The sequence below is a fragment of the Erithacus rubecula genome, assembly GCF_903797595.1.
Source record: "Erithacus rubecula genome assembly, chromosome: 8".
NCBI classification, from domain to species: Eukaryota; Metazoa; Chordata; class Aves; order Passeriformes; family Muscicapidae; genus Erithacus; species Erithacus rubecula.
The window spans coordinates 33775484-33796178 of NC_136659.1; the positions used below are offsets into that span (position 1 = coordinate 33775484).

The following is a 20695-nucleotide window of genomic DNA, read 5'->3' on the forward strand; positions in this document are numbered from 1 at the left end:
CTTCCGTTATTTCGCTGCACTTCCAGAATTTATCCCGACTCCGAGAGGTTCTCATGGCTGCTTCTTTACTGGCAGAGAAGCTGCTAACTACCAGCACTAACCAATTTCCCTGGCTTTACAAGCTTAAATAACACCTGACAGCACGAGTCCCCGTGAACATGCCCACAGAGCAGCCGTGTTCGTGGCTAATGGACTCATGCAGGGCACTGGAGGATACGCTGGAGTCTATTTCCATTTAACACCTATTACAAGGGGAAGAAAGGAAAGTTTATTATAATGGAACATAAATATATGTCAGTTGTCATTCCGTGTGACATCAACTTTCATTTTACCTCGGGTTATTATTTAAGTAATAAATCCTAACAAGGTGAGCTTTATCATCCCACAGAGTGTATCCGGGAGGTAGAGACACAAGGTGATGGCAAGAACGCTCAAAACATGATAATTCCTGACAGCTGCTGCTTGAGCACAAGTTAAATTGAACAGTTTATCTCAGCATAAAGATGTTATAAGGTTTTATGTTTAATTTAAAAAAATTAACATAAAACCCAGAGAAAGCAGAGTTAGGCAATCTTTCACAAACATGACATACTACAATCACTGTATAAGCTGGATTAGTACTTATTACCATGCTACTAGAGAATTAAGCTGTTTTTAGACCACCAAAGAGCTTTAAATTGCAACTTTTGTCTCTGTAAGAGAAACCTATATTTAAAACGTCTGCTAAATTCAAATTAACAGCTACATCATTAACTTACCATCTCACAAAACCCCCTACAATTCAACTGCTATTATGGTGTCCTTATCGAGACCTATCAACACTGCAGCATTTAAAATATACAGTGCTCTCCATAAATACAGTGAGTGAATCCTCACTAAACCTGTGCTGAAGGTCACATTCCTAAAGCTCTGCCCCAGCTCTCCTCTCCAAAACAGCCCTGAGCATTTTGCTGTGTGACAAGTGACCTTCTTGCACAGAACTGGACCATCCCACCTGCAGTAGCCCCACTGCCCTGGAGACTGGCCAGATTTGGGCCACCATCCACACAAGCTGCACTCTAAAGCCATGCTTGTGCTTCATCTGAATCAGTTCACAGGCCTTCTAAGGAGCTGCTTGTATGAAATTAGTTGAGCATGTGCTTAACTAAAATAAATATTCCTGGGAAGGAAGCTGAGTGCACTTGCAGGTTCAGAGATGTGACATGCCCACAGAATTCTCTGCCCTTTGCTACTGTCTTCCCCATTATGTCACTCCAAAGGACTGAAAACCAGTGAAATATAAAATCCTTTTTTTTTTTTTTTTTTAATTACCAGCAGACAAAATGACTAATACAGGTTTCTACTTATATCAAGCAAATTATAATAGTGAAGGTGCTAAAATATTTTTATTTGGCTTTATAAATCTTCTTTGTGTCACGCAGTCATGATTTACTCTTTTATGGCATTGCCCTAAATCTTTCAATTAAATTCCCATGCAACTTAACTAAAAACACATTTTGCCTTCCCCTTGGGAGACCACACAGGGCATATTTATGTATCTATGGATATGGAGGCTGAACTCTCCAATCCAGCAGGATTATGGAACAAAGAGTGTTTAAAACAGCACCTGATTTGTAGTGGAATATTCCTCAGTCTGGCAGAAGCTCTGCATGAAGGACAGATAAACGTGGCCACTCTTTGTGTGACACTACAGGTAACCCAGTTCTCTCTGGAAAAGGGGAATTGCTGTAGGATACAATCCTGCAGCAGCAGGGACTTTCCTCCTCCCCAAATAAAATTCAAAGCCATAATTCTTGCTGCAAAACAACTACATTCACAGTAAAATGAGTTTATGATGGAAGATCTGGCAGTCCAGAAAAGAGCTGTGAGCACTCTTCATCCTCCAGGAGTAGTATTACAATAAAACAAAATAAAATTTGGAAAAAAATATGTCTACAAATATGAGCCTTTTAGGAAAAAAGAGGGTACTCAAACAACACTGTTCAGCAGATGGCACTGATTGAAGCAGTGGGGCCCTGGCACAGGGTGCCCAGAGAAGCTGTGGCTGCCCCTGGAGCCCTGGAAGTGTCCAGGGCCAGGCTGGACAGGGCTTGGAGCAGCCTGGGGCAGTGGGAGGTGTCCCTGCCATGGCAGGGGTGGAATGGGATGAGTTTAAGGTCCCTTCCAACCCCAACCATCCCATGACTCTGTTTCTGGATTTTCTATAATTTATCCAAACCATTCTGCTCTATTGCCCCCTTAAAGGCCAAGGCAAAGCCAAGAGAAACAAGGGTTCCAAAGGTGATGGAGGCTTCCAGCACCTCCAGATCAAACCTCATGGTTATGGTTCCTCCATCACACACTTTTCCTTGATTTCACCCCAGCAATTAGCCAAGCCCATGGATTTGGCTTTCAGTTATCTTTCAAACATAAACTGTGTCTGAAGCAGCACTATTAATGCCTGCAGTCTTAACAGACCAGTTATTTTTGTTTGATATTACACACATTTTTATATGATCAACTTACAGAAGTTGCATTTTTATCACTAGCCCGAGAACACACAAATTACAACCAGATAGAAAATGCTTTTCCTTTTCCCATTACACAATAGACGACACTGAATTTCTGAACAATAAATACTAATAAGTGGTAATATGTGACAGTAGATAGTATAATAAATAATAAATTAACAATAATTTTTGACATGGAATGTACAAATGTCAAAAAATGCTTATAGATATTTTAACTCATAAATTAAGGTTTTTTTTCTACATAAAGATAATTTGCAATGTTTACAGAAATAATTAAGTCTTACTATTTTAATGGTCTTTATTTTTCAGAACAAATCACAAGGGTTGTCATGCCTTTCATCTTAATTAGGCCATGTGTTTGTCTTATTTATTTCTATGTACTTTCATAAACGTTTACAAATATTAATTGTAAAGAAAAATATTTTTTCCTCTTGCTGTAATTGCTATATGTACATACAGTACAGTGATAAATATTCATGGCAGCTACCAATTCAATATTTAGGATTTGGGAGTTGCCTTGTATGCTAAAATACAGCAGGAAGGAAAAGCCTGGTTTCAAATCATACTGCCAATGCCTTCTTTTTATATATTTTTATTTTAAAATATATAATTTCAAAAATTTAAGAAGTTACATAAATGCATTTTTTAATTTGAAAATAATTTGGGTTTTCTCATAATTCCTCCTTACCCCTCCTATTCTTTATTTCAACCAGCTGATCAGAGTATTTATCTCAAACAACATTTCAGGTCATATCCTTAGCCCACACAATTAAGAACCAGTCTTAAACATTTTCCACTATTTTTTATGACCTTTAACTCAAAAAGATATCAAAAACTATTTGAAAACTGTGAATCAAAATTAATTCTCTGTGCAATATCAAGAAGTAAGCTTGAAAGAGACTCTCACAGAGCAGACTTTTGAGAGGGGTGTACTCTGTATGGACTGCTTTGCTCTTTAGGCAACGATTCTGAAGCTTCTGGAATTTTATTAAGTGTGTGTGGTACTATTTTTTTCCCTGATTTGTAATTAAATTTGGCTTCAATTAATTACTGACAGATGCACGTTTTTACTTTAGTGGCCAGATTGTTCACCATGGGCTACATTGGCCTCTGTGTTCCCATGAAGGGAGAGGTCAGGACCAAGCAGTCAGAGCTGTGGTGATGGGGGAAGGAGAAACCATCATCCTCCTCACTCAAATTCCATCAGCAACAAAAAATGAAGCAAAGGAATTTTATTAGAGCAGAGAATTAGCAGATCAGAATAACTAGTGAAAAGTAGCTATTGCTGGGTGGTTTATATAAGATGGACAGATTGACTCTGCTCAAACAGGTGCTGTGATGGAGCAAAGAAAAAGCAGGAAGCAAGATAAATAAAGGATAAAATGACTGAAGGAAAAAATTCACCACAGGTAAATATACAGGATGCAGTGATGTATAATGAAATGACATTTTAAAAGGACAATGCTTGCGAAACTGATGTTCTACTCAATTAGGCAACATTTAAGCAGCATTATTTATTGGTTGTAAGGCTGCACATTAATTTAATTTGGTATCTTATCTGTCCAACTCTGGAAGGAAGCCAAACATGTCAAATGCCTGGCACGAACAACGCAATATGGCCAAGGGGTTGTAGCAGCACGGAGAAGTCCTAGGGCTACATGGAACTCCACTTCTTAATCTGAACAGCAAGCTTTGAGCATTGCTATTTCACATCTCCTGGTGTCAGCTTGGATCCAGCATGGCACTGAGCAAGCAGCCAACACCATGGATGTATGGATCCCACTGCAAGGCTGATTCATCCCACAGAAAGGGAATCAAACCCAGTGCAGCATAGACCCACCACAACACTGAGGGCTTCCCCTAAAACAGATTTCTATCAAGAGATGCTCGCATAGAGTAGAACAACAAATGAGTGGAACTCATTTTCCATTATTTTAACAAGTTTGGCCAAAGTAAAGACTCAAATATTCCCCCAATTTTCAGGTTTACACATTTTGTATTTTAAAACCAGAGAAGACCCGCTCACTTGCACGATTGCAGAGGAAAATCATGGAATCTCAGAATTGTCTGGGTTGGAAGGGATCTTAAATATCAAGTTCCAACCCCTTGCCATGGGGAAGCTTTACTGACTGTTTAGCATTACATTACAAGTGCCCTGAAAATCCTGTCTTCCAAAGTGTTCCAGACTGGTTTTTATGTTGCTTTATGCACCTTGATATCTAAACGCCTCTTTTTTTTTTTTTTTTTTTTTTAAGGAATTTGAAGACTGACAAAAAAGGAACTGAGCCTTCTTAGCAAATGGCTTTCACATTTTTCTAATAGCCCACAGTTCTGATTTAATCTCACACAATCTATGAACAGCAAGTCCTTTAAAAAATATTATTATGGAATCTCTTAGCTAATTTTCCTAAAAACCTCCCACTCCAGAGCATCAACCCAAGGCATAATTACTGCCTAGGAATGGGGACCCTCAGGAAAAGCAGGATTCTTCCCAGAAAACTAATACAGTCCTCGAAAAAACTCAGACTGTCATAAAACCTGAGCAGCTGGCAACTCTGTCACCATGAAGTATCCATATGGAAGACCGAGATGTGTCAAACTACCCAAAACGAGTTTGGATAGTGCAGAAGATGGAATAAATAATTCAGTATCTTCAACACTTTCAACAGCAGGTAGTAGATATGCTACCTGCTCCTACAACGTGCCAAAATGTAACATGCGAGTGAGAGCGAGCGAGAGAATGTGAGTGTCTCCAACCTGTTTTCATGAGGATATTTTGCTCGAGGAACTTCTCTTTTTAGAGGCATATGATGCGTATCAGATGTTTGTCAGGAGCAGGCAAGCACTGCAGAACATTAGGAATAACTTTGTGATTTGTAATATATATTCACAAAGTGAATTCACAAAGTCCTCCGTATTTAAAAAAAAAAAAAAAAAAAAAGTATTTTTATCAAATATTACAAAAAATGAAGGGAAAAATGTATTTCTCCCAAATGCCCTTCACATTTCGAGAATATTTGCTGCTGCAGCATAGTGGCAACTTTCCTGCCATAATATAAGCTGAGCAAACTATTCCATGTGCTCAGCAAAATGGCTATCAGATCCACAATTTTAAAATTGCTGCTCCATGTTCATGACATAGTTCCACTTATAAAACTACATGGTGCAGGGTCAGTCTTCTGCCATCTCTTCCTAAGAGAAAAAGCCATAGATTGGTGCATAAACCTTCATAATTTATACTCAGAGAAGATAAAGTGATACTTCTGTTCCCCAAGAAATGAAAATAATTTAATGCTGAAGGGTCTCTAGGCTTGTCTTTGGAGGGACAAACTCCTTCCTGCACAGATGTATCAGCCAACGCCTCATCAAAAACACAGGGACAGCAGGTAGACTGATATTCAAAAGCACATCAATAAGGAAAATGTCAAGTTTTGTGTACTGCACACTATTTTGAGCCCCTCCACTTTCTGATTAGAACATTTCTGTAACTCAGCAAAGCCCACACTCGCTACCAGATTTGAAGGATTGCGCCGAAATGGCTCAGCGACCGACTGAAGTGAGATTTCAAAGAAGTGAGACAAACACTCGCCTAAATTCAAAAGCTGCCAAACATATTTCATCAGACTTTCAAAAGATAATTGTTTTGTCTGTTCTGAATTAAGCTGTAAGTGCTTTAAGAAAGGTTTCTCTACAAACATGGCTAAAGATCACAAAGGGGAGCATTTGGAATGAATGGAACCCTTCAGTCATATATTTATTTAATATCACTTGCATCATGCCTGGCATATACCATAAGCTGCTTTATTTCCATTCCCATAACATGATTTTAAGGATAATCTATACTGATGTCCTACCATTTTATTTCACATGTTATCATAACAGCGTTTTTATTTATAATACAACCAGAGAAAGAGAAGGAAATAAATGGTCTCAGCTCTGCAGCTCCTCACACGAGATGTAAGGGACTGATGCAAGAGCTGGGACAAACAGGAGAGAATTCAAAGAAAAAGAGAATATGTCAAACTCATGAAAGAATTTAACAGCCATGGAAATGAAGCCTTTTGCCCATTTTTCTTCTTTTGCAGAGTTAATAATGACATTAAACATTTACAGTCATATTTGGTCAATTTATACAACACACATCTGATCCTTGAGTGAGCAACCCACACCTCAACACTGCAAGATGCTGGCATTTCCCCACATGCAAAAATCCAATAATAATTTAATAAATATACTTCTCAGTTTCCATATATTTCACAAATCATGCTTTCCCAGCACATTTCCTATGCAACTATCACTTCAGAATTCTTTTTATCATTAAATAAAGCATCCAGTGCTAAATTCCCATTACTCTTCAGGAAAATGGAAGAGAAATATGTGCCTCTGGGGTTGAAATCATATGTTCAAAAGTCAGAAAACCACACCAGATGCTTCCTAATCTTTAAGATTAAGAAACTGAGGCCAAGGCTTGTTTATCAAGGGCCACCAAGTGAACCAGAAGTCAGGAGCCCAAGTCAAAGCTGAAGATAAGTGAATGTCATGGTCTAGTGATTTAATCAGCTCATGTAAGATCATGTAAGGGTTTATGTATCTTATGGACCCTGCTCACCACAGTACCTGACAGGTTTCCCAAAATATTATCTTTGTGAGAGTGTACAGAGTGATTCAGCATTTTCAGATCTCATATCTTTGCTCCCAGAGAGATGTACATGCACAGATGTCTGCATGCACATGCAGATACACAGCACATAAATGCTACATACACACACATTTTCTAGCAAAATCCACCATAAAACTATGAAACATTCTGAATTGAGCTATTTAAACTGTGGCCAGGAAAACTGTTGACAAGAGCTAATTTGTTATTGAAAAAAGATTGTGCATCTCTCCATGACAGAAACCTAAAAATCTGTTCAAGATGACTGGGCAAGGAGCTTTCATATCTGATAAGGCTGAGCAAAGTAAAGTAGTTTTGGTCAAGGTCTCCAAATAACACCATTTTTCCAGCAATGCCTTTGAACTACACATAAAACCTTTCAGGAGCTCCTGAAAAGGAAACTTGACTCAAGCTGTTTTGATGACTGGAGATGTTCTTTGGAAAGTATTTCCAAAAAGTTCTGGAGCAATGGTGGCTGTACAATCATATGGGATTAATTTTCTGTATATATCTCTTTATATTGCTGGAAGAAACAAATTAACTTGAAAATTCAAAGATCTTCATACAGCCCTGTGCTCTTAGGTACAAATATTTAAATAATCTTTACTTCCTGTCAAACATTGAAATGGATATTAAATTATATTAAATTATTACAGATACAAGTAGTAAACTTTCTTTTCTGCTTTCCCTGTTATCTCCTGCATTTTAGCATTTCTTGCACAGAGTATAAAAGATATTTTAATATTATCTTTGATTTACATTGCTTTTTCTATTAACACACAAACTTTGAGCTGGATGTACAAACACCTGCCCAGAAGCCTCAAAAATTTTCCCTGTAAAGGATCACAGGTTTAGAAAACCAGTATTTATTGCCAATATTCTTTTCCCTGATGGTTTTGGGATGCCATTCCTTTAGCCTTTTTTTTTTTTTTTTTTCTGTTTAAGATAAACAAATAAATGAACAAACCACACAAAAGGAACATCAACATTTCAGCCCCAACGGAACCCAAAAATCCTTACAGAGCCCTTGATCCCCACTTGATGTGCTCAGCACAGTGGGAGCTCCCCAGCCTGCAGGTACATGGAAGGGGTGAAATGTTCCCCTTGACTTCACATATGAAATTAAAGAGAAGAATAAAACTAATGTTTAAAAGTAGGGAAAAATAAAATAAGGGAAATGTCCCTCTCTCCTATTCCAGGACCTGTGGATTGACTTAATGAGAAAAAATCAATCTGATAGATAAAATATTAAGAAATTCTTTTTTTTTTCCTTCTCTCTTGTTCCTGTGTATTAGCAGAAAGAATGAAATGAAGGAGAAAGGAACTAGTGAAAAAAAATCAAGCCAGAATTACATCCGTCAGGGTGATGGAGTGCAGTGTCCTGCCCAGTCCCACCACAGACCTCCTCAGGGCTACTGTTTCAAGTAAAAATTAAACAAGATGACACAGAAGCAGTCCAAGATTGACATTTTCCAGCTTTGTGTCATGTTACATTATTTGAATGAATCTCAACTTTTAAAAACATCCAAAGGAAAGCGAATGAGGGCTGTATAAAACAGAAAAAGACATGTAAGAAATAAGACTCTCACTAGGAGAAAGAGAGCCACCCATGTTGATACTACCAAAGGTAAGAATGTTTTTAAGGACACTGTTACCTATCCCAGCCAGTCTTTTTGTTGCCAGATTAATATGAAAAATGCTTATTATTCTACCAGTATTTTTCCCCTGTGCTTTTACTCAAGTTGTGTCCATAGGTCCATCTCAGGGGTTTCTGATGAAGCCCAGTGCTCCCACCACAGCTGCTCTCCCAATCATCTTCAAGGTCCAGAGTCCACAACACAAGGGTTCAGCTTTATTGGAAGGATAAAGCCCTGAAACTACTGGAAAAGCAGTCCAGAAGTATGAAAAATAATATGCAGGATTTTTTCCTCAGTTACCAAGAAATTTGAAGCAGCCAGCAATCAACCTCTCTCTTCTCAGCACTCAAAAGCACTTACAGAATCCTGTTCCTAACCCTGCTGCACAGAAAAAAAAATCCCTTTTATCTTCCATTTATTTTCATTTTTACCTGAAAGGCAGAAAACAGTTGGGTTTTATGTACACCAAACACGAACTGGACTTTTTTTTTGCAGCACATTACACTGTGGTTGCCTTCCCCCTATATGAATGCATACCTGAATTTCCACAAAAAAAAAAAAAAAAAAACACCACCCAACAATATTGCCCTTCTGATTTAAGCACAGCCTGTTACTCAACCTAACGTTCATCTATACATGTTCTCACTGTTTAAGAACTCGGCGCAGGTGTTATTAATAAAATAAATTTATTTTTAAAAAGGATGCTATTCTATAAGCTTTGAAGCTCACACATAGTCTAACTTAAGCCAGCTTGGGCTCATCTGGTCTTTAAATGAGCCCTTTCATGTGGTCAGCCCACGAGCCATACGTACTGCTGCTCAATCACGCCACTGTACATCGTCAGCGCGAGGATGATTTGCATGATTTGCATTTCCTGTGCGCTCCAGCTTCAAGGAGCTCTAAGCACCACGTACAAAAGAAACCACCGCCAAGAAATGCAAAGATTTTTTTAGTTAAACCAGATGAGACTGTTTCAGCCGGCCTTGCCAATAGTGAAAAAGGAAAAAAAAAAAAAAAAAAAAAAAAGAGAGGGAAAAAATAAAAGTCTCAGGGATATCCTGTTAAATAACAATTTATTTGGAGGGAATTTGAACCTTAGATTCATACTCTTACTTATAAAATGTAAAGGCTCTATGAGACTTATAAATATGGCCTAGCAGAAAATAATTCAAGTTAAGAACTTTTCTTCCCCAATATTTCTTAGCTTTTGGCACTACATTACATTAGTAATTATTTATTTTTTTAATACTACATAAATGGATTCTGATTACATTCAGTTTCATAAGGTAGAAAAACTAACCAAATTAAACTGAATTCACTGATAGCTGGATAATACTTGTGCCTATGAAGAAATCTTTTATTTTAGCCCAAATGATCAATAAAACCTATTGGACAAACAGCTAAGACAGAAACAGCCTTACAGTGGGCTTCAATGAATAAGAACTAAAATTAAAAAAAAATGTACCAGAGCCTCGTTGTCATGAAAAACAGAGACAGATGGGGAGCCAGACCTATATGATGCTACAAATAGATGAATATCTTGTAAGGATTTCAACAAATGTTATAAGACCTAGTCAAAAATCGAAAAAGTACAATGCAGCAGCACAAGCAGATCTGAAGTTCACCTGAAATCAAAGCCATACTATCATCATTACATAGACTGCCAATGTTTCATAAATAATGACAATGATTAAAGCTTTTATAAAATCTTTTCTACATAAGGGCACAGCAAAAAATGTCACTATTCAGTACAAAGAAAAAAAAATTAAGGAAGTTTGTTGTAACAGCTACTTTGGAAATGAGGTGCATCCTGTTCCAAACTTAAAAGTCCAGGTGGGCGCATGTACTTCATGTTCCAATACAGGATTGTATGGCAAGTCTCCCTTTAAAGTGGCAGATAAATTGAGATGACTAAAGACTGTCAGGCTGACTGAGTGAGCTGTATGTGCCCAGCTACAGAGTGCAGCCTGACAGAGACCCGAGTCAGGCTGCTCCAGGAATCTGCACATCATCACACCCCAGAAAAACCACAGCGAACTCCCGGCGCTGCCGATACCAAAGGACACTCAATTTTAAAAAATTAAGTTGCATCTTCTCTGTTGTTTTTGTTGGTTTTTTTCTGTGTTGCTCAAATGGAACCAAGTATAACATGTGGGCAAAACCGTAACCAAGGGGTTAAAGTTTTGTCTTCAACACAAAAATTCCACTTATTTCATTGTTGTCTGCAAATATACAGTCAAGAGCCACATTTAATCACCACACATAGTTTCTATATTGTGACTGTAAGATTTAGTAATCGAAATGGCTACCAGAATAAAAATGCACTCTGTCATTTTTCCACTTAGACAGCCTCTGTATAATGCTCTTAAAGGTCAGCTAATTTTATTATGGAAAGTAACTAATAACCTTTATTAATTCTTACGCTCGCAGTTTTCGAGCACGTCAACCAAATAAATAATACGCTGCAGGAAGACACCACACAAACCAAGCTGTTGAATACAATCTCTCTGCGTTTGCAACAGACAAAAGAGGTCATTAGAAATGTAATACATGGGGGTTTTTTGCTCTGGAAATTAGGAAAACATGGATAGACAGAGCTTTGTAAAAGCCAGGCTGCTGGTCCTCCCCCGTGCTCCAAGATGCTGAGACCACCAAATGAGGTGCTAAATTCACAAATACCCAAGCACAACCATGATTCCAAATGTTGCACAGCACCTTTTCTTTTTTTCTAATTTCCTAAATTTGCAGGATGTGCTCAGTATTGGAGACCACAGGAGCTTCGCTTAGAAACTTTTCTGCTGTGTTTTATTTAATAAAATGACTGAAAAACATGAAAATATTAACATTAAAAATATAGGTGTTTCTATTTCATTCGTGCAATATCTCTTGCATGGAAAGTGTCATTATGTTGCACACTATGTAAAATGATGCAAGAATATTCACATTTATTAAGGATTTTTGCTTTCTTTAAGTGGATCAGAATGCAGAACTGCTCATGGTCAGCCTCTCCTAGCAAACTGCTTTGAGTGAATTTGTTCCTAAGAAACATCACAGCGCCTGAAACTAAAAATAGATGGTTATTTTTAGCCATTTAATCACATGAGGAAAAAGACACCATTTGTATGAGTCTTCTTTAATTTACAAAACAATTCCATAATGTACCCTGTGTGTGTATAGATCATGAAAATCCCTGGCACTCAACCTCTGGGCTCACACACCGGCTGCAAGTGGAAGCAAAATGGGGTTTAAAAGATTCCGGCAACAATAGTCTTGTGACTAAATCAGAAACAGAAGCACAAGTCATGAGCCAAACAGATACCTATCGGTTTCCTTGAGCTTAATCTGATTAAAACATGGCTCTCAAAAATGTTAAATAGAATGCCACGTCAGAGAGCTGGCAAATGATAAAAATAGTTCATGACAGGAAATCATTATTAAAGCAGCATTACTTGTGTATCTGTTATGGAAATTTCCCTGTAATTTTTCTAGGTTTCCCCTTATGCTTTTTGTTGAGTTGCTATTACACTTTTTTTTTTTTTTTCCCTCAATGGCATGTAACTTTGAGATGTAAAAAGAAAATTATCACTGCAATTTTCCAACTATACTCTGCTCAATACCATCTCAAGTGTATCATACATCATCTTGTCATTCACTTGAACAAGAAATCACATAATATGCAGAGGTAGAAAATAATCCAAAATGGGGAAATGCCACTAGGACAAAACCACATTCATATGCCAACACAGGGGAGAATTAAAAAAAACCCAAAAAACAAAAAACTTAATCTTAACTACTTCAAGGGCTTTCATAATGAAAGTATCTTAAAAATACTTAATTAGTGGAAAACTTTCTATGAAAAGCTGATGGGAATGACAGTAGAGCCATTCTAGAGTTCACCAAACAATATTATAAAAACAAATTATTGAGAATATACCATTAGAAATCAACCTGAATATTTTAAAAAGCTTACACAAGTAAAAGAAGATTCACAACGCTAAGAAATTTTTTAAAAAGAAAGCCAGTATTTATATCCTCCTACTATTGCCACTCCCCTCACAAACATCCTCCAGATTATCCTTCAGAGCACCCCATAAAATACAAACTAGAGTTGTAGTATCTTGTCCTGATTTCAGTTACATAATCCAGAAAAAGCTTTTACAACCAAAAACCCCCAACCAAACCAAAAATAATCCCTAAAAATACTTTTACAAGATATTTTCTTATTCTGAGGGTAACTCTAATTCCTAAATCCCTATTTTCCCATCCTGAAGAGACCTAAACTTGAACAGCCACCCCCAAAACCCTTTGGACTTGTTTAAAAATGTTGCTGGTGGGAAAAGCCTCCGTCCATCAAATCAGCTTTTCATTCAAAACAGACATTCCATCTCTAATGATGACTCAGGCTTCTCCCAAAAAAAGCCAGGATTAGTTGGTAACTGATGCAGTGCCTTTCCACCAGGACACCCAATGTCCCTTCTGTGCCTCCACTCATCCTCTCCCTGTTCCCTGCACCCAGCAGCATCTCCCACTGGCATGAACACTTAAAACAAGCAGGGTTGTTTGTTTTTTTTTTTTTAATTTTGGGTCAAACTCATAATTATTTGCCACTGGCACATCATAAGACAAACACATGATGTGGGGGAACAACAAGGTACTTCAGAGACAGGTCTAAATGGAAGTAGGGCTGGTCTTTAATTAAACTCCACCTACTTCCCTCCTAAAATCCAGAGGTGACAATGAAATTACAGCAGTAGTGACCATTTCTAAAGGCAGCAGAGTCACCACATGTTTTGCAAGTGTGTCTAAGACCTCCGTGATTTTTTTTTTTTTTTTTTTTTATCCTGGATATACAGCCAAGCTCTGCCTGACTCAGCATGAAAGGGAATGTGCATCCTATTAACAGCAGTGCTTAAACCTTATTCCATAAAGAGTTTTCCAAGAGCACTCACATTTATTCTTCTTAATATCCCTCCCACATTAAGAAATTATTATCTAACACAGAGAGTAATCAGCTCATGGTCTTACTACAGTCATCCTTGATAAAGCAGGGAAAAAAACACCCAACTGTGAAGCATTAGAAAGTCAAGGTTCAAAACATCCCCATTTATTGAGATCAATGCAAATTTATTTAGATCTCCATGCAAGAAGACTGAGTGCTGCCTCTTGATAGAGACTGGTAAATTCAAAGTTGCTCCTTCTGCAATGGGCCTTCACCAGGACACATGGGAGGTCACAGTGAAGGACACACAGCCTTAACTGAGGGAAGAAAAGCAGGTGACAGCTAATCCAGAACTAGTTTAAATGTTAATTTTAACACATTGTTAAGCACTGAATTTCATGTTGTCCTGCCTGTTTCCTAATCTAAAATACCAATACAGAAGAATGGACTGATAGATAATTAATTTATTATAGTATTACACACCCATCCAGGTGGGAACTGAATGGCAGAATTCTTTGTGTGCACCAAGAGCAAATTTGCTCCCAACATCCTCTTTCTCATTCCATAGCCCCTCACAGATCCATTTTCTCTGTATTACCCCAGGAAATGAGACATACAAGAGGAAAACAGACATTTTTGTGGTGCTTAGGAGCAAAAATATGTATGTGTAGAATTATATAGAGGGCCAGAACACCTCCCATCACTGCAGGCTAAATGAGTCATCCACTTCAGAATAATGACCAGTAATTAAACAAGAATCTGTAGAGCTGTTAAGTGCCTTTAACAATTCCAACCTATGACACTGAAGGGGTACAAGCTTCCCATGTACTGAAACTATCCATGTGATCTATCATACAGTGGAGCCTCTTACAAAACAACCTCTCACCTATGGAAATTCTTCTCCCCAAGAAGCTAAACAAAAACAATTTAAAGCATTTATGGCCATAAATTTCAGCCCTGTTCTATAAACTGATGAAGAGACATGACATCATGCTAACTACCTAGACCTGTCTGGTTGATAACAGTCCCAGGTTCCAGGCTAAAGACTGAACTGCAGGAGCAGGGAAGGGTGTGAACCTACAGGTCAGCACAGATGCTGAACACAAATCTGGCTGGCCAAAGCCAGAGCTGACACTCCAGCAAATATAGAATGTCTGGCCTGCAAGGTTGACACCACAAATACAAGTCTTGCAATATTTTTGCCTTCTTTTCAGCCTCCTTGGACTGGATGTAGGAAAGTTTTCCTTAAAGGGACCTAACTGTTCCATCCTCCAGTTCCTGTATCCACAGTTCTGTCTTCATGTTGTGCAGATTTCATATATTCCCTGAAGCATTAGCAAAATAATAGCAAGCCCCATGCTCCAATGGGACATTTCTATCTGTTTCCTATCAGCACAGCAAGCTGCATCTCCCTTTGCTCCTTGTTTTCTCCTACATTTCCACACCTGAGCTACAGATCTTAAGTCTCCAGAGCTTTACTGAAGTCCTTTCACACATCTCAATTCTAAATCTTGCCTAGAAGTATTTGTTTTTCCTTTCCTAACCCCTTACTCCTCTAAGTGCCAAGCAACTTTGCCAGCCAATATTCCCAAATCAGGCTTCAAAGAGGCAACTCTGAATTGTCTTGACTCAGGTTGTGACAAGAAGGGGCAGGGGCCCCCAAAAGCGTGGTGCTGTGCTGCTGCAGGAGGGAGCAGATGGGCACCTTCCAGATGGCAACCTCATCTCACCAACTGCAACATCTGCACCTTGAATTCCATCTCAGAGGATGGTCCTGACACAGAGTGCAGGTCACTGCCCACGGCTGCCGGCCACACGGCTGCTCCACGAGCCAGAGCATTTTGCAAAATGCAGAATGACAAGCCTGAAAAAAGGTTATGACTAATTAAAGTTTGTAGCAGGGTGCAGTTGAAAGACAGCTCGAAAGTAGATGTTAGGGAGAAATCCAGCTTAAATATATATATTTTAAATGTTTCTCCAATCCAGCGTTTTGTCCCCGACCACAAACATGCCTTGCTTTCCACATGGCACCCTGCAAACCTGGAATTAAGATGTGAACCATCAAACTCAACCAACCCCAAAGGTTTTGCTTCCAGGTCACTCCACGAGCTCATTTTTCAGCTTCCAGACCAAAAGTCTCTAACAGCACTACAAGAGCACTCAAAAATGGACTGGATCCAGCTTTAAACATGATAAACTTCCCAAGGCTCAGTGAAACAGTGGTCAATGAATTTTAGCTTGAAGTAGCAAAGAGTAATTTGTGAGTTCTGTACCATCTAAGTCTAATTTTAACACAGCCACAAATTATATTGTTTCTTCACATGAACTTAATTCAACTCTTCGTTGAGGCAATTAAATTGAAACCTACCAACAAGAAGGTAACCAAACAATTTTTTCTGCCACAATAAGAGGCTGGTATGAATTAACAGTATATTATTATTCTACAGTTTATTTAATAAATTCAAAAATTGTTACTGCTTTCTTATTCTGAATGCATAACTTCCTCAAAAATACTTTTTCCAGACACTTGAAAGGAAAAAAGTGTGTTTTACAATAGGAAAAAGGAGCACAACGCATTTCAAAATCCATTAAAATATAAAATTCTGGTTACAGGCTCAACAATCTGCCTAATTAGTTTTTTCTAATTAGCAGGATGCTCTAACCTCTTTAATAAGACTTCTGTGGACAGAATGTTCCATACTGGTTATCCATCTGAGGAAAAAACTAAACAAATACTTCTGAAGTGCAGCTAATAGAACAAACGTGGCTGAGCTTCATGGTCAGAAGGCTGCTCTGGCATGTAATACTAGCAATCTGCAAAAACATGAAATATTCTACCTTGGATACACTACTGCTCACACTAAAAACCCCTTTGGATTTCAAAGGCAAAATGAAAGGTATTATATGCAAGAGTCAATGAAGTCACAGTTTTAAACCACATGCTGGAAGGCAAAAATAAATAATATTTTTTAAGAATAAAATTAAAACCAAAATAAAATATGCATGGACCAGACACCATGGAAAAGTGAACTGAAGAGATAATGGGAAGGCAAATACCACAGTGATGCTGCAACAACCCAGAGTGTGGTCACAAAGCTGTATGGCTGCACAGCAAAGCATTTGCTTGGTGCACACAGCTTTTGTATCTTCCTCTTCATCATTCAGAGCTCTAGTCTGTACTAGCAATTAATAAGCAACAATATTGTCTCCAAATCCCATTTTATCCAATAAAAAACATTTTCATTATTCCTCTATATCAACCATGCAGTTTAAAAACTATGGGTTAAGAGAAATAGGGAGCCCCAGCAGTATCTGTGACCAGAGGAAAACTCTGGAGATAAAGAAAAGCCAGTCCCCTGCTCCATTAGGAGTTTGCAGAGCAGCTGCTGAGCTTCATCTCAACAGCTGAAATATCCTTTTTACTCCTTAAAAACGCAGGAAGCACACAAGCATCTCAAACTCCCTCCCTGCCACCAATTCATTCACCCCGATTCCACCCATGGCCCCAACATGTTGGTCTCATCACCCATCAGCAGACAGGAAAACTATTATTCCCTTCACTTTTTCCCAATCAGTATCTAGGAAAACAAGAGCCATGTGCAAAATATAATCTAAGAACAGTCCCTTGAAAACCTCCTGCTAATGACAGGAGGTACAGAGGCACCATAAATATTGACTTCAAACACGCTGAGCCCCAGAGACCCCACGCACTCCACAATGTCAATGACCTTCCATGCAGCTGTTAGCATTGGAAATTAAGATTTTTCAAGTACAGATGCTTACTTTAGTGCTGAATTTATATTCCACTCATCATACCATGGTTAACAGTTGGACTTGATGCTCTTAGAGGTTTTTGCCAACCTTCATGATTCTATGGTTAAAATCTAGTATTTTTCTTCTGCACTGAAATGTAAAACTATACAAAAGTGTGTTTATACCAGAATGAGTATACTCAAGGTAAGACCATGCTCCATGTTTTCTGCTCCATGTTAGGAAAAAAAAAAAAAAAAAGAAAAATGTAGGTTTTACCATTTCTAACTCATGACGCAATTTTCAATAATTACATTAGATTCTGGTTTTCCAGAGTGGAAATTACTTTTGTGGCAATTACTCTTTTCTGACACTCCTCCTTAGCACTCCTGCCTATGGAGCTTTTGGGGACAAGACCAGAGGTCTGTGTTTACAGTACTTCAGAGCAGAATGCTTCAACAGCCACAGAAACCACTGAAAACCCCTTCCAGACTAGGCTGGGCCCACAGGATCCTCTGCAGGGCTGGTATTAAACCTCAGAGGAGCAAGTTCTGCTGCAAACCAGATTCCACCTTGAGTAGATGGTAACAAAACAGTCTGGAGGAGGTGAAGATGAGGGCTCTGTAATCAAGTCCTCTTCCAAAAAAATCTTTTTACTGGAAAACATCTTTTGAGTCATCAGTAACCACAATGGCCAGTTGACCCCACACAAGTGAATTTCTCCCCGTCAGGACTTTGAAGATCTGTCAAAGTCATGGAGAAACACAAAGATACCAAATATTTACTCCTGGGATAACTGAGAGTCACAAATACCAAGAGATGCCCAAGAGATGGTGACTCAAGTTCCTCCCAAAGCACCTACCCACCTTCTTTCTTCTCACAACTAAAACTTGAGGATGTGACAATAAATTGAAACCAACTTTAGTCTAGGATGATGGCCACAAAAAAGGAATTCAAGTGGTAAAGTAAAAAAAGAAAAGAACCACAAGCAAACAGTCACTCTACTACCAAAGGAAAAAATCTACCAAAATCTCTCCCAAAATTCATCTTTTCTTGCATGGTTTTACCCTCTTTAGCAATATTTCTCAAAATTCATTTGGCAGATAAAATTTTTAACTCTTAGGGTTTTAATAAAACTAACTACCAGGAAATTTCTACATTAAAAATAATTTAAAATAATTCAGTTCCTCAGGGTTAAGCAGAGATGTTGCTATGCATGAGAACTGCTCCATGTTTAGTGAGTTACAACTCTTCTGTCACGAGTAGGAAATGTATTTTGCTCACAAAAGCCAAAGGCACTGTCAAACCTGCAGCAATCTGCAGAACATTAGGAAAAAAATGCCTGCAAAGTAACTGTTACTAGATAATGGTACCATTTATCATTCTTAAATTCCATCTTTAATTAAAAATGGGATATTCTCTTACATAAATAAAAAATTACAGATGTTCTCAAATTACTCCCTTTCAATTTTTTTTTAGTTTTTCCATCTATAATATACATATAGTTACGTGTTCAGAATTTTTTCATGTTATTATGTAATACCTAAATACAAGAAGATTTTTCCATATTCTAACTAGATACATGTAATTTTCCATAGAATATACTATAATAAAAAATATTAGCACTCAAAGAAAATAAGTTAACAGAAATTAGTAGGAATACCATTTGACTGCAAGAAAAATATAATTTGAAATTAATTAATCTTCCCACCTTTTCTTTTTAAAACATTTGGTAAATCACTAATTTAAAGGACTGATATAGGTACATCAGGTAAGAGAGAAATATTAGCTCCACTCTAAATACATTTTCCCCCATATAATTTTTTAAAATACTGTTAAAAAAATGAATTCTTCTAGTAATTCTGCAACAAGAAAATCACATATTTGCTTTTGATGTTGTGTCCACTGCTGTTTGCTTCATTCTTTCTTCAAGCTGAACTAGACAGAAATATAAGTTCAACCGTGCAACAAGTAAAATGGAAATTAAGAGAGCTAAAACAAAAAATTATGAACAAGAAGGCAAGGTTATAAACATAAACAACAAAAACAGTCAGTGCTCTGAAATGGAAAGCATTCTTTAAAATGACTGTGTCCACTGGACCATCAGAGTAAATGTGCAGGAGGAAGGGAGGAAAAGACAGGGACAAAGGACAAAGGCAAGAAAGGAAAAATACTGTCCAAGGGAATAAGGAAATTGTGGAAATCTTCATTACAGAATGATGAACAGAAAAAAAGCTTTTCAGTTGTTTTGTATTCATCAAAGGTATTCCAATTAATAGATACAATGTATGTATTCATTGTTGTTTTCTGAAGGGAAGTTAAATTTATCATCATAACGACTCAAAGCCTAACAATACTTAGGATGAGATATATAAAAGGGAAGAGGAGGAGGAAATAAATTGATCCAACTGTGGTTTGGGGGAGTCAGAAGTTGATCCTAAGTTAAATGTTTTCCATTGTGGCACAATTTAGCACATATATTGTAGCCAAACTCCTGCCTAGGTATGTACTGTGTGTTTAGGGGAAAAAAGCAATATAATAATCCACAAAATTAAGTGGTTTATGTGTCAATTTAGACTAACATTTCTGATTGAAACAGAATGGCATTTATGAAGCAATCATCCATTCACAACCACCCTCACCCACTGTGCCTCAGCTCACAGCAGAGTGGGGTCCAAAATTATGGCCTGAGTCCCTTGGATGGCACTACACCAGGAGGTGATGCCCCTGGAGAGCATCCAGTGGACTCCAGGCTTGTCTTAGGGACATTCAGTCTTGTAATCCCAGGGAAATCAAACAGATAAAACCAGAAAACACCTTTGGGCACATTTTCCACAGTGACCATGGACCTGGTCAGCCCCTTCAAAATCTACACTGAAACTCATGGACACCACAGCAGGTGATGACAGTCCTCAGCTGACATAAAAAGCAGATGTAGAAAAAGAATCCTGGAATGGTTTGAGTTGGAAGGGACCTTAAAGGTCAGCCAGTTCCAAATCCCCTGCCATGGGAGCCTTGGTTGCTCCAAGCTCCATCCAAGCTGCTTTCAGGTAGAGGAAAAAGGAGATAGGGAAATGCCTCTGGATTCAGTCAGAAACTGAGATGTCACAACTACCTGAACCAAGATTTTCAAACTTCAGTGTGTTTGGGTCAAGTCAAAGCTTACCAAAAAAACCCCCAAAAGTATATATATGTATTTGTA

The 20695-nt window shown here is 38.0% G+C and overlaps 1 protein-coding gene across 15 annotated transcripts in view; it reads right to left on the minus strand.

Annotated features, from left to right (window-relative positions):
- GTDC1 (glycosyltransferase like domain containing 1) overlaps positions 1-20695 on the minus strand; it is a 281241-nt gene that overhangs the window by 210338 nt on the left and 50208 nt on the right. Inside the window, exon 1 of one of the 15 annotated variants that reach the window (XM_079311040.1) lies at positions 5268-5351. The exons of the other annotated variants lie outside the window; for them this stretch is intronic. Within the exon in view, the coding sequence (XP_079167166.1) occupies positions 5268-5317 (50 nt within the window). The 5' untranslated portion in view covers positions 5318-5351. Of the gene's footprint in view, positions 1-5267; positions 5352-20695 lie in introns of those variants that run through there. 15 annotated transcript variants of the gene reach the window in all.